Source organism: Microcaecilia unicolor, chromosome 1 (genome assembly GCF_901765095.1).
Source record: "Microcaecilia unicolor chromosome 1, aMicUni1.1, whole genome shotgun sequence".
Lineage (NCBI taxonomy): Eukaryota > Metazoa > Chordata > Amphibia > Gymnophiona > Siphonopidae > Microcaecilia > Microcaecilia unicolor.
The window spans coordinates 665,871,884-665,886,981 of record NC_044031.1 but is presented as its reverse complement, the minus strand read 5'-3'; the positions used below and the strand labels follow the sequence as shown (position 1 = coordinate 665,886,981).

At 41.5% G+C, this 15,098-nt stretch overlaps 1 protein-coding gene across 1 annotated transcript in view; it reads left to right on the top strand.

Moving 5' to 3' along the window:
* The window catches only part of LOXL1 (lysyl oxidase like 1), an 84,499-nt gene that overhangs the window by 44,733 nt on the left and 24,668 nt on the right, over positions 1–15,098 (top strand). The window contains exon 3 of the mRNA XM_030187110.1: positions 2,066–2,203. Coding sequence (XP_030042970.1) covers positions 2,066–2,203 — 138 coding nt within the window. The remainder of the gene's footprint in view (positions 1–2,065; positions 2,204–15,098) is intronic.

The window sequence follows — 15,098 nt, the reverse complement described above, 5'->3', positions numbered from 1 at the left end:
CCTGACATTGGAAAAAGGGACTTGGAAGGTGTTGAAACTCACATTGTACAACATCTTGAGTCATGGACATGTCTCCAAGTGACGCACATAACTGGCGTAGTAACGGGTGGTCCTGGGCCCACCCAACTTGGACTCAGGCCCATCCAAAATTGTGGCACTCTTGCTGTAGCTGGTGTGGATCCTTAAACCCTGCCAGCTGAAAATTTCTTCCTCAAGCAGTCAGCACTCATCCAAACGACAGCCGGCAGCATATGCCCCTCTGCACATGCACTAGCAGTGAGCATACGTGTCCTACTGGTAGCGGAGGCAATTCAAGGCAAATGCTGCTGACTGCCATATGGAAGAGCGCTGGCTGCACGAGGAGGAAGAAATGTTATTTGGTGAGGTTTGAGGATCCCCATCAACTTGGGGGTGGTAAGGGGCGGAGAGGGGAGCCAGGTGGATAGGGGACAAATTCTGTGCCCACCCACCTTGGGCTCAAGTCCACCCAATATTGGTCATCTGGCTATGCCCCTGACGCACCTAATAGAATAGTCTAGTTATGTGTGTTGTTTAGGCTCCTAGCATTTGTACATAGACACTTCAAATTGTGCTTTTTCCCTTGCAACAAGTTGCTTTGAAGTTGGCGGGGATAATTTGCATCCTTTACTCTGTTCTCCCATTAAACACTTCTGACTTTCTTTCAACATTATTTCAATATTATTGAAACCTCTCTCGAGATTCACTAAAGATCCTGCTTCAGTAGTATCCTTCACGGATGCTCAACACTGAACCATGCACTCCTGGGCAACTGTTGGCTATCCCCCCATTTTAGTTTAAAATCTGTTTTATCCCCTTTTTAAACGTTAGCGCCAGCAGCCTGGTTCCATCAAAGTAGTAAATTTAAAATGAATCGGAGAAATTTTTTCTTCATTCAACATGAAAATTAAACTCTGAAATTCATTGCCAGAGAATGTGGTAAAGGCGGTTAGCTTAGAGGGGTTTAAAAAAGGTTTGGATGGCTTTCTAAAGGAAAAGTCCATAGACCATTATTAAAATGATTTGGGGAAAATCCACTGCTTATATCTGGGATAAGCAGCATAACATGTATCGAACTGTTTTGGGATCTTGCCAGGTATATGTGACCTGGATTGGCCACTGTTGGAAACAGGATGCTGGGCTTGATGGACCTTTGGTCTGTCCCAGTGTGGCAATACTTACGTACTTATGGATGGTGTGTTAACAAGTCAGAATCTCCCTGCCTCTCCCGCCTCCCACCACCGGCTCTGGCACAGACCGTATAAGTCTGCCCAGCACTATCCCCACCTCCCAACCACCAGCCCCGCCTCCCATCACCGGCTCTGGCACAGACCGTATAAGTCTGCCCAGCACTATCCCCGCCTCCCAACCACCAGTCCCTCCTCCCACCACCTCTTTATATTCAACAGAATTTTTCTACCTTCGTTTTAGGAGATTGCTGAAAATGTGTTTATTTTTAAAATCTTGGCTATCTTGATTTGTTTTTTTTCATAGGAGTTAATTTTATTATTGTTAATTCTGGGGATTATATTATGTCTCACTGATCCTATTCTTCTGTAATCTGCACTAAACCTGCTGGTAATGTAGTGGACTAGAAGTCCATTGTATTGTGGTACAATAAATATCAAAATATGTAAGTGAAATGTAAAAGCATTCCAATGTCAGTCTTACAGGGAAGGGTACCAGTGGGGGTATGGGAGCGGAGAAACAAGGAGAGATAGCTTGGTGTTCAGAGGGTGACAAAACAGTATAATTTGAGGGTGTATAATTTGATAGGAAACCCAGATCTTTGTTAACTCCTGTTTGGTAAGTGTCAAAATATTTCATCATTTAACTTCAAAGGTCTTATGTTCTTGGATTGTCTTAAAATGTCCTTATTGTATTCTCACCATAAAATTTTTGATGCAGTGCTCTGGTCTTGCAAAGTGTTTTCCCACAGAAGTGTCATCCTGGTTAGTTTTATAGTGTTTAATGTGGTGCCTGTGTAAGTTGATTCTTCTGTTTATATTTAGTTTGCCTAAATGTTTTTTCACTGTAACTTTTTCAGCACTGCTTACAGCGCCGAGGCCACCGACTATGATGTCAGGGTGCTGCTGAGGTTCCCGCAGAGGGTGAAGAACCAGGGAGCAGCTGACTTCCTGCCCAACCGCCCGCGCCACACCTGGGAATGGCACAGCTGCCACCAGTGAGTATGGGAAGGGTGGTCTATCAAAGCAGGTGAAAGCTGGTGGTATCCCAGAGACTGCTGGAGTGTTACGTATGTGTTAAGTGCTATGCAGCTCATAGGTATAGAGTATATAGCCGGTTCAAATCCCGCTGCTGCTGCTCCTTGTGATCTTGGGCAAGTCACTTAACCCTCCATTGCCTCAGGCACAAACTTAGATTGTGAGCCCTCCTGGGACAGAGAAATATCCAGTAACATAGTAACATAGTAAATGACGGCAGAAAAAGACCTGCATGGTCCATCCAGTCTGCCCAACAAGACAAACTCATATGTGCTACTTTTTGTGTATACCCTACTTTGATTTGTACCTGTCCTCTTCAGGACACAGACCGTATAAGTCTGTCCAGCACTATCCTCACCTCCCACCACCGGCTGGCTCTGCCACCCAATCTCGGCTAAGCTCCTTAGGATCCATTCCTTCTGAATAGGATTCCTTTATGTTTATCCCACGCGTGTTTGAATTCTGTTACCGTTTTCATTTCCACCATCTCCCGCGGGAGGGCATTCTAAGCATCCACTACTCTCTCCGTGAAAAAATACTTCCTGACATTTTTCTTGAGTCTGCCCCCCCTTCAATCTCATTTCATGTCCTCTCGTTCTACTGCCTTCGCACCTCCTGAAAAGGTTCGTTTGCGGATTAATACTTTTCAAATATTTGAACATCTGTATCATATCACCCCTGTTTCTCCTTTCTTCCAGAGTATACATGTTCAGGTCATCAAGTCTCTCTTCATACGTCTTGTAACGCAAATCCCTTACCATTCTCGTAGCTTTTCTTTGCACCGCTTCAATTCTTTTTACATCCTTCGCAAGGTAAGGCCTCCAAAACTGACCACAATACTCTAGGTGGGGCCTCACCAACGACTTATACAGGGGCATCAACACCTCCTTTCTTCTGCTGGTCACACCTCTCTCTATACAGCCTAACAACCTTCTAGCTACGGCCACCGCTTTGTCACACTGTTTCGTCGCCTTCAGATCCTCAGATACTATCACCCCAAGATCCCTCTCCCCGTCCGTACCTATCAGATTCTCCCCGCCTAACACATACATCTCCCGAGGGTTTCTATTCCCTAAGTGCATCACTTTGCATTTCTTCGCATTGAATTTTAATTGCCAAACCTTAGACCATTCTTCTAGCTTCCTCAGATCCTTTTTCATGTTTTCAACTCCCGGGTGTCCACTCTGTTGCAGATCTGAGTATCATCCGCAAATAGGCAAACTTTACCTTCTAACCCTTCGGCAATGTCACTCACAAATATATTGAACAGAATCGGTCCCAGCACCGATCCCTGAGGCACACCACTACTCACCTTTCCCTCCTCCGAGCGAATTCCATTCACCACCACCCTCTGGCTTCTGTCCGTCAACCAGTTCCTAATCCAGTTCACCACTTCGGATCCTATCTTCAGCCCTTCCAGTTTATTTAAGAGCCTCCTGTGGGGAACCGTGTCAAAAGCTTTGCTGAAATCTAAGTAGATTACGTCCATAGCTCGTCCCTGATTCATTTCTCCTGTCACCCAATCAAAGAACTCAATGAGATTCGTTTGGCACGATTTCCCTTTGCTAAAACCATGTTGTCTCGGATCTTGCAACTTATTGGCTTCCAGGAAATTCACTATCCTTTCCTTCAGCATCGCTTCCATTATTTTTCCAATAATCGAAGTGAGGCTTACCGGCCTGTAGTTTCCAGCTTCTTCCCTATCACCACTCTTGTGAAGAGGGACCACCTCCGCCGTTCTCCAATCCTTCGGAACCTCTCCCGTCTGCAAGGATATGTTAAACAAATCTTTAAGAGGACCCGCCAGAACCTCTCTGAGCTCCCTCAATATCCTGGGGTGGATCCCATCCGGTCCCATGGCTTTATCCACCTTTAGCTTTTCAAGCTGTTCATACACACTCTCTTCTTTGAACGGTGCTCTATCCACTTCAATCTCATTTATACTTTTTGTAGTCCATCGCGGTTCTTCTCCAGGATTTTCTTCTGTGAAAACAGAACAAAAGTATCTATTTAGCAAATTTGCTTTTTCTTCATCATTATCCACATAGCGGTTCGCAGTATCTTTTAGTCTCACAATTCCCTTTTTAGTCATTCTCCTTTCACTTATATACCTGAAGAAATTTTTGTCACCCCTCCTTACATTTCTAGCCATTTGTTCTTCCGCTTGCACTTTCGCCAGACGTATCTCTCTCTTGGCTTCTTTCAGTTTCATCCTGTATTCCTCCTCGTGTTCCTTTTCTTTAGTTTTTGTGTATTTCTGGAACGCCAACTCTTTAGCCTTTATTTTCTCAGCCACTTGCTTGGAGAAGCATAACGGTTTCCTTTTTCTCTTGCTTTTATTTACTTTCCTTTCATAAAGGTTTGTGGCCTTATTTATAGCTTCTTTCAGCCTGGACCACTTTCCTTCCACTTCTCGTATTTCCTCCCAGCCCATCATCTCCTTCCTCAGGTATTCCCCCATTTTACTAAAGTCAGCACGCTTGAAATCCAGAACTTTGAGTTTTGAGTGGCCGCTCTCCACTTTAGCTGTAATATCAAACCAAACCGTTTGATGGTCACTGCTGCCCAGGTGGGCACCCACTCGGATATTTGACACGCTATCCCCATTTGTGAGCACCAGATCCAGCGTCGCTCCCTCCCTCGTGGGTTCCGTCACCATTTGTCTGAGCAAACCGCTTTGTAAAGCATCCACGATCTCTCTACTTCTTTCTGATTCCGCAGACAGAACCTTCCAATCTACGTCCGGCAGATTGAAATCTCCCAGCAACAGCACCTCTCTCTTGTTTCCCAACTTTTGAATATCTGCGATCAGGTCTTTATCTAGTTCCTCCAATTGTTTCGGAGGTCTGTAGACAACACCCACATGTAAAGAGGTTCTATCCTCTCTTTTTAAGGTGATCCATATCGTTTCTTCCTTTCCCCAGGTCCCTGTCATTTCGGTCGCCGTGATATCATTTTTCACATATAGAGCTACTCCTCCACCTTCACAACTCTCTCTATCCTTCCTAAACAGATTATAGCCTGGTATGTTTGCATCCCATTCATGTGAACCATTTAGCCACGTCTCCGTGATTGCAACAATGTCTAAGTCTGCCTCCAACATCAGGGCTTGAAGGTCATGAACTTTATTGCTTAGACTGCGAGCATTTGTGGCCATCGCTTTCCATGTACATTTCCTGGTATGTGCTTCAACATTTGTGATTTGGGGTTGTCTTTTCTCTTTGGGTACCTTCATATCCTTTTGTTCCAACTTCATTTCTTTCTCTTCTGCCTCAGTTCTATTTTCAGGATCATCACCATGCTGTAATGGAGCAAAAGAATTCTGTAGGGGCAACACTTGTGAGGGCGGATGCCTCTGGTGCACATAGCGAAGTCTTCCTGAGCCTACTGTGAACCATCTATTCCTAGTTGGTTTTATCCTTGGAGGCAGTGGTGTGAAATTGGCTTGATTCTGTGCTGCATGGTTTTGTGTAGTCTTAGAAGCTGCTTTAAGTGCATCTAATTCCTGTTTTACCTTACTGAGCTCCTGTTTTAAACTAGCAAGCTGATGACAGACAGGACAAGCCTTAAGTCTCCAGATAATTGGCCTTGAAACTGAAACACCACAATTATTACAGAGAATAAAAGTCATCCTGTTTGTTGGAATGGGAATGAACAGGTATGCTATGATGGGGTTAATACTGTGCAAGATTAACTTTACTCCTCAGCCATACATAGGCCACCAGAGGCAGTTGTAATTTGGGTGGAGTTAATTTGCAATAAGTAGAATAGTTAGGAAATTTATTTAGGAAGTGTCAGTCTTGGGATGGGGGGGCTTAAAGTTTAAAACCTGTGGAATGTGTTTGTTTTAAAACCTATCTCCAGGAAAGGAAAAAAGTTCTAATACTTGCTAGCAGTTTTGAAATCTGAAATCTCCTTTTCAGATTTACAGATACCAATAAACCAATTAGAAACAACAATCAAATCACAACAGGCAGAGCAGATTAAACAGAGCACACTATATTGCAGATTAAAACAGAGCGCACTATATACAGAGTAGAATGAAACAGCAGAGCAGAATGAAAGTCAGATCACACTATTTTCAGAGCCAAGAGGGTTTTTTTTTTCCTTTTTTTTTTTTTTTTTTAGGAAAGATAGAAATGCAGTGACAATGATAGACAAGGAAAGAAGGAAGAGATGCCCAAAGAAAACACAGCCAAAGGATAGGGATAACCAGGGATTTAGCCAGCACAAGTCTTAGCTGTATGAGTTTCCTTCAGCCAGGAGATGTCCACCAGGCTGCTCAGTTTAGCCCCTCCTAAGCAATTAAAATGTCTACAGAAGGACCAGGTGAGAATGGAGTGGGGGAGGGGCAGCACACTGTTAGGAAAGGAAAAAAGTTCTAATACTTGCTAGCAGTTTTGAAATCTGAAATCTCCTTTTCAGATTTACAGATACCAATAAACCAATTAGAAACAACAACAATCAAATCACAACAGGCAGAGCAGATTAAACAGAGCACACTATAGGCAGAGTAGAATGAAACAGCAGAGCAGAATGAAAGTCAGATCACACTATTTTCAGAGCCAAGAGGGTTTTTTTTTCCTTTTTTTTTTTTAGTGTACCTGAATGTAACTCACCTTGAGCTACTACTGAAAAAGGTGTGAGCAAAATCTAAATAAATAAATATAGCGTGGGTTGCATGAAATTTAGCATGTGCTAAATCCGTTAGCGCAGCTCAGTAAAGGACCCCTAAAACTGCAATTCTATAAGCTGACACCTAGAGGTATGTGCCATTTAAGCCTTCAAAGGCATCATTAATTGACAGTGAGGCACCTGTGTGCACTGAGTGCTATTCCATACAATAGCACCTAAGAGTCACAGAGCCCCTGTTACCAAGCTGCAGCAAAAGGGGGCCTGCACTGGCATCGGCGCGTGTTTTTCACTTGCACCGAGACCCACTTTTACCACAGTGGGTAAAAGGGAAGTCTCTCTTTCCTGCAGGAAATGGCCATGCAGCAAGTAAAGCAGTTGCCACGCAGCCATTTGGGGGGGGAGCCCCTTACCGCCACCCATTGAGGTGGTGGTAAGGGCTCCCACACTAACCTGGCGGTAACCAGGCAGCACACAGCTCTGCCTGATTACCACTAGGTACACTCCGGCACTACAAAAATATATTTATTTTTGTATCGCCGGATATGACGGCACGCTAGGGGTGGGAGGTACTGCCGGGCTGCTGCAGTAGCCTGGCGTTACTTCCTGTTTAGCAAGCGATAAGCCCACATTGGGCTTACCACCGCTTAGTAAAAGGGGCCCATAGCGCCTAACTGAAAAGGGAGCATACATCTGGGCAGAGCATGGGTGAGCCAAGGGCATGTGTCTCAGGTGCGTAGGGTCAGACTCTACATATGGCACCTGAAAAATCCACGTGGAACAAAATTACGACTAAGCATGTCCTCTAAAGTATGCCTAAATGTTATAGAATAGACTTAAATTTCTGCACATCCATTAGGCAGCGCAATTTAGTCACATCCATTTATGTCACGTTTTACTTGGTCTAAATCCTGATGCCTAAATTAGGCACAGATCCGGGTGTACATAAGTAAGTACATAAGTATTGCCATACTGGGAAAGCCCAGCATCCTGTTTCCAACAGTGGTCAATCCAGGTCACAAATACCTGGCAAGATCCCAAAAACGTACAAAACATTTTTTACTGTTTATCTCAGAAATAGTGGATTTTCCCCAAGTCCATTTAATAATGGTCTATGGACTTTTCCTTTAGGAAGACGTCCAAACCTTTTTTTAAACTCTGCTAAGCTAACCACCTTTACCACATTCACTGGCAATGAATTCCAGAGTTTAATTACACGTTGAGTGAAGAAAACTTTTCTCTGATTCGTTTTAAATTTACTACACTGTAGCTTCATCGCATGCCCCCTAGTCCTAGTATTTTGGGAAAGCATAAACAGACGCTTCACACCTACCCGTTCAACTTCACTCATTATTTTATAGACCTCTATTATATCTCCCCTCAGCCGCCTTTTTTACAAGCTGAAGAGTCCTAGCCACTTTAGCCTTTCCTCATAAGGAAGTCGTCCCATCCCCTTTGTCATTTTCGTCGCCCTTCTCTGCACCTTTTCTAATTCCACTGTATCTTTTTTGAGATGTGGCGACCAGAATTGAACACAATATTCAAGGTGTGGTCGCACCATGGAATGATAAAAAGGCATTATAACATCCTCATTTTTGTTTTTCATTCCTTTCCTAATAGTACCTAACATTCTGTTTGCTTTCTTAGCCGCAGCAGCACACTGAGCAGAAGGTTTCAACGTATCATCAACGATGACACCTAGATCCCTTTCCTGGTCTGTGACTCCTAACATGGAACCTTGCATGATGTAGCTATAATTCGGGTTCCTCTTTCCCACATGCATCACTTTGCACTTGCTCACATTAAACGTCATCTGCCATTTAGACGCCCAGTCTCGTAAGGTCCTCTTGTAATTTTTCACAATCCTCCCGCGATTTAACGACTTTGAATAACTTTGTGCCATCAGCAAATTTAATTACCTTATTAGTTACTCCCATCTCTAGGTCATCTATAAATATGTTAAAAAGCAGCAGTCCCAGCACAGACCCTTGGGGAACCCCACTAACTACTCTTCTCCATTGAGAATACTGACCATTTAACCCTACTGTCTGTTTTCTATCTTTTAACCAGTTTTTAATCCACAATAGAACACTACTTCCTATCCCATGACTCTTCAATTTCCTCTGAAGTCTTTCATGAGATACTTTGTCAAACGCCTTCTGAAAATGCAGATACACAATATCAACCGGCTCACTTTTATCCACGTTTGTTCACCCCTTCAAAGAAATGTATTCTGTAATTGCATAGATTTTAGAAATGCCTCTGGAAAATCAGTCTAAGAGACTTAATTTGAGACTAATAAACTTTCCTAGTTCACCTCTTATTACCCCTGTATGTAGAATAGTGTTTCAATCTAAACAGTTTCAATTTTTTGACCCCAAACAGCTAGAGGAATTTCTAATCAGTAGGGAAGAGGTTAATGTAGTGGTTTAATCCCATATGCACACTGTTTAACAGCCTTGGAGTGAATCACTCGGGGACGTGACGCTTCATTATTATAATTTACAATGTATGTTTATTTCCTTTAGATTATATTATTAATCTTACATCTTGGATTGATTTCTTATTCTTGTGGTCGATAACTATTTGAAACTTTAAAAAATATTTGCTTGTCTATACAATTTTTATTTCCAAATTGTGTATTATCATTCATAAATGTGAAATTGTGTTTGTTAAAAAGCTTAATAAAGATAAAGTTAAAAAAAAGATTTTAGAAATGCCCACACCTCGCCCATGGCCACACCCCCTCTTCAACTACGTGACTTAGAATTTAGGCGCACCAAATTATAGAATACACTTAGCGAGTTGTGTGCATAAATCTCAATGCAAATTTGTGCTGATAATTGCTTGATAACAGCCAATTAACAGCACTGATTAGATAACCAGTTAAGTTATGCACATTGTTACGCTTCAGTTTCTGCACAGATTTTTAGGCGTCATATGTAGAATCCGGGGGGTAGTTTTTTTTGAATACTATAAATTACATGTGTCACTTGGTGCACTTAGGTGTACCAACTTCCACCTGCCATTGACATGGCGTAAGAAGGCATGCCTAAACATGGGCAGGCCAATGCTGACTTAAGCTAGTATTTATAACGAAATCTTAGCGCCAATTTTTCCTTGCCTATTGAAGCCACTTTAAATATACCTTATCTTTTGAGCCTCGGGTTAAATTTCAAAGGTGAAAAATATTTTGAAAACTGAAGCAACTTCCTAAAGTTAGGAAATATGTTTATTCACAGCACTTTCAAATGGTCATTCAAGTTTGCATTATTTCCCAATTAGATTACTGTAATGTAATCCGTGTGGATTTTACTGAGAAAATAAGGAACCAACTACAGACTATACAGAATGTTTCGGCTTGATTGATCTGTAATGCATGTAAATTTGACTCTGTTGCCCCTCTTTTTAAACCTTTATACTGGCTACCAATACAGGCCCATTTCTTATTTAAATTGTACTCATTGATTTTGGGGGTTTTTCATGGTATGGCTCCATTATATCTGAATTAATTCACTTCAGATATCAATGTTCTTTATAAATATCTTCCAAAATCCAGTCAAAGAGTCAACGTAAATGTGTTGGGCAATGAACCTCGGCAGTAACGCACTGCACCCACAAACCCATGCGCAGAGACTTACAAACTCAAATCGTCATCGGTTCATTGGCCACCACGTTCCTATGTTATTGTTTTAACATCAAAACGCTAACAATGAGTTTGATCCGATATCTAACATTTAATTATTTTACTCAATACTCATCTTAAACTGAGAGCTCTTGGTCTAGTTGGCTTAGGGGCACTCTTCTCCGACATGGCACGTGTTTCGCTAAATGCTTTTTCAAGGAAGTCCCCTAGCATTTGTCATCAATCAGCCTGCCAGAATATTAACAGTAGTTAATCTGAATGCTTGCATTGAATATTGACATAAGAATAGTCATGCTGGGTCAGACCTATGGTCTATCTAGCCCAGTATCCTGCTTCCAACATTGGCAATATGTCAGCAGGCTGATTGATGACAAATGCTAGGGGACTTCCTTGAAAAGGTATTTAGCGAAACACGTGCCATGTCGGAGTAGAGTGCCCCTAAGCCAACTATTTATTTATTTTATTTATTTGTTACATTTGTATCCTATATTTTCCCAACTAGACCAAAAACTCTCAGTTTAAGATGAGTATTAAGTAAAATAAGTAAATGTTAGATATTGGATCAAACCCATTGTTTCTACGAGTTTTGATGTTAAAACAATAACATAGGAAGGTGGCGGCCATTTAACCAATGATGATTTGAGTTTGTAAGACTCTGCGCATGAGTTTGTGGGTGCAGTGCATTACTGCCGAGGTTCATTGCCCAATATATCTGAACCATTAGTTTTTTCCTCAAGGTCCATTAGGGCCCACTGCATTGTTAGTGATCTGACTTTTTACACTTCTATAATAAATATCAAATAGATACTTTTTCACTCTAATTTACTCTCTTACCAAGCCCACCTCTTTAACATTGCTTTTGACTCGTAACCACTTGTAACCACTTGCCTCCACCTACCCTCCTCTCCTCCTTCCTGTACACATTAATTGATTTGATTTGCTTACTTTATTTTTTGTCTATTAGATTGTAAGCTCTTTGAGCAGGGACTGTCTTTCTTCTATGTTTGTGCAGCACTGCGTACGCCTTGTAGCGCTATAGAAATGCTAAATAGTAGTAGTATCAAGCGGCAAAGATTTGGAACACCCTACCTGTAACTTTTGGATCAATTCAAGATTACATAAGCTTTAGAAAACAATTGAAAACATATCTATTCAAACAATTTCTTGAAACTAATCTTTCATTTTTAGTTACTCCAACTCTTAATATAGAGGGATATTTTTGAAAAAATGTCCCAAGTCAGAATTCGGATGTGTAGCTCATTACATCCAATAAATCATTCATCTTAGAGCCTATTTTGGACAGGAAAAACATCTGGGTTTCCCTTTCAAAAATGGCTCTAAGATAGATGTATTTGCACAGAAGACATCTAAATAGAAGAGCCCTTTTCAAAAGTGACACATTCAAATTATAAACACCAAAAAAGCACTAGAACATCTGTGTGGCATCATTTTGAGAGTGTGAAATACCACACAGATGACCATAAGGATGAAGAAGTGAGGAAAAAGTGAAAGAGAAGTCCAATCCAAAAAAAATCAAAACTTTAATCAATACTGTGGTCTCCAACAAAAGTCCATTGCTCAAACAATGAAGTGACTCAACACGGCTGTGTTTTGGCAACTAAGCCTGCATCAGGAGTCACAAACTCTTACTAAAGCACCGCTGGTCCACCAATAGTAATATGCCAATGTAATCCAAAAGTGAAATAACTTAAATTCACTTCTTCATCTTTTTGTTGTTTGCATGTGGACTGCATTCTTCTCTTTTCTCTTTTACATAAGAATAGCCATACTGGGTCAGAACAATGATCCATCTAGCCCAGTATCCTGTTTCCACAGTGGCCTAGCCAGGTCACAAGTACCTGACAGAAACCCAAATAGTAGCAACATTCCATGCTACCAATCCCAGGGCAAGCATGGCTTTTCTCTATGTCTATTTCAGTAGAAGTCTATGGACTTTTCCTCCAGAAACTTGTCCAAACCTTGCTTAAACCCAAATATGCTAATCGCAGATGTCCCTGCAGATCAGAGAGGCAGCCTAGTGGTCTGTTCGGTGGACTTTATACAATGGCACCCAGGTACATTTCCCACCATAACTCCTTTATTTTGTATTGTGAGCCCTCCAGGCGCAGAATAAAACCTGCTGCACCTAACTGTGCACCATTACAATTGCCTTCCACCTCGCAGGTATCTGTTATATTTAGATACAATAGGTAATTTGGTAGTTTTGGAGGGCTCACAATTTCACCACAAATGTACTAGGGGGAGTGGGATTTGGACCTGGATCCCCTTGTGTACAGTCCACTGGACTGACCACTAGGCTACTTCTGTGAGCTGCTTGCTGCTCTGTTGGGTATGCCCATAATACCTGATGCTGTCATTATGCCTGTTTCAGTTTCAGTTCTTAGGGGTGGGTGGGTGGGAGGAGGACAGCATTCACTAGGTAATTAAGGAAGGGGTCAAGCCTTAATCCATCCGTAGGTCTGCTGGTCATTCAGAGCATTTTTTTTAACGTTTCTTCTTGTTGCATTATCACTGAAAGATATCCTAATTTTGAGGCCGCCCTAATCCTGCTCAAAATACGCCCACTTAATATTTGGACAAACTCAGTGGAAAACATCTTGAAAGTCACGATTAGATGTTTTCGGCAGATGGACATGTTTTTGGCCATTTTGAGATGTCTTTCTGCTTCAAAAATGAGCACCATAGAATTATTGCTGTTTTGTAATTTTCCTGAAACTTACCAGGTTGATCTTATTGTAAATCGCATTGAACCATCTGTCTTCTGCAGTTTATAAGTTGTTGTATATTGTATTGTATAACAGAATCTTGGCACCAAAAGCGTTGCATTGGGGAGCCTAAACAGAGGCATCAATTTATAAAATTGCTTCCTAAGGCTTTTCTCCCATTCTCTGTCACAGCCACAGTGTTTCAAATTATACCCAAATATTTAGCTCCAGCTGCTAACCAAGATATTAGTGCTGCATATCTGGGTGTGCCATTGATCACTGTGATTATCTGGATAACAGTGATATACAGTGCTGGTATCTGGTGAATTTAGGACAGGTTGGAAGGAATAGTTAATCTGAATGCCGGCACTGAATAGTGACATAAGAATAGCCATACCAGTGGTCCATCTATCTCAGTATCCTGCTTCCAACATTGGCCAAATGCAATTAGTTGCATTATTCCATGTTACCAATCCCAGGGCAAGCAGTAGCTTCCCCAGGTCTGTCTCAATAGTAGACTATGGACTTTTCCTCCAGGAACTTGTCCAAATCTTTTTTAAACCTAGATATGCTAACCGCTGTTACTGCATCCTCCGGCAATGAGTTCCAGAACTTAACTATTCTTGGAGTAAAAAAAAATATTTTCTCCTATTTGTTTTAAAAGTATTTCCACGTAATTTCATTGAGTGTCCCCTGGTCTTTGTACTTTTTGAAAGAGTGATAAATCAATTCACTTTTACCCGTTCCACACCACTCAGGATTTTGTAGACCTCAATTATATCTCCCCTCAACCATCTCTTCTACAAGCTGAAGAGCCCAAGCCTCTTTAGCCTTTCCTCATATGAGAGGAGTTCCATCCACTTTATCATTTTGGTCGCTCTTCTTTGAACCTTTTCTAATTCTGCTATATCTTTGCTGAGATACAGTGACCAGAACTGAAGCAAATATTTTCCAGCTGCACCTCTGAACCTCCTCAACATTAGTGACTGAACCCAGTCAGTTGCGTTTAAATATTGGGCTGTTAGTGAATCAGGCCCTATGTAACATTTATGTTTAAATCTGTTTATTAAACTTTGAACTTATACAGATACAGTATATAATAGACAAATAGAACAACAACTATGATTACAGAAAAACGCTCCAAGCACGTTTTTCATGAGAAAAACCTTCCCCCCAAGAAAACTACAGTTACATCCTTAAACTCCAGTAATGCCTCATCAAGTAAGTTCCCATGCACTGCTTATAGTATCAAGGCAACAAATAAACACTAGATATCTACCAATAAGTAGAAACAATTATAGCATAACTAGCTCTACCCGGCCACGCGTTGCTGTGGCTCAGTCAGGTTAAATGGAAAAGAAAGAAAAGAGGAAGCGCACGTTTCTAATATGTTTAATTTCACAATGCTTGTGGGTATACAATATTTTTTGTTGTTCCATTTTGTGTGCAGAGCTAGAGATTGTCTGGTTTGCCAACTGTAGAACATGCAACATATAATTGTCCATGTGAGAAGCAATCCGTGTGTAGATGTAAACGGGTGAATTCTAAACATTGGCCCTGAGCTTTGTTGATGGTGATTGCAAACGCCAATCGAATTGGGAATTGCAATCAGTTAAATTGAAATGGCATATCTGTTGGAATCATAGGAATGCGAGGAATTAGGACATGTTCACCTTTGAAAGGTCCTGTCAAGATTGTTGCTTGTACGACATTTCTCATTAAATTTTTTACTGCAAGCCGCGTGCGGTTGCAAAGCTTTGGCTGGTTGATATTTCGCAACATGATAATTGGCACGCCGATTTTTTTTTTTTTTTTTACATTTGTACCCCGCGCTTTCCCACTCATGGCAGG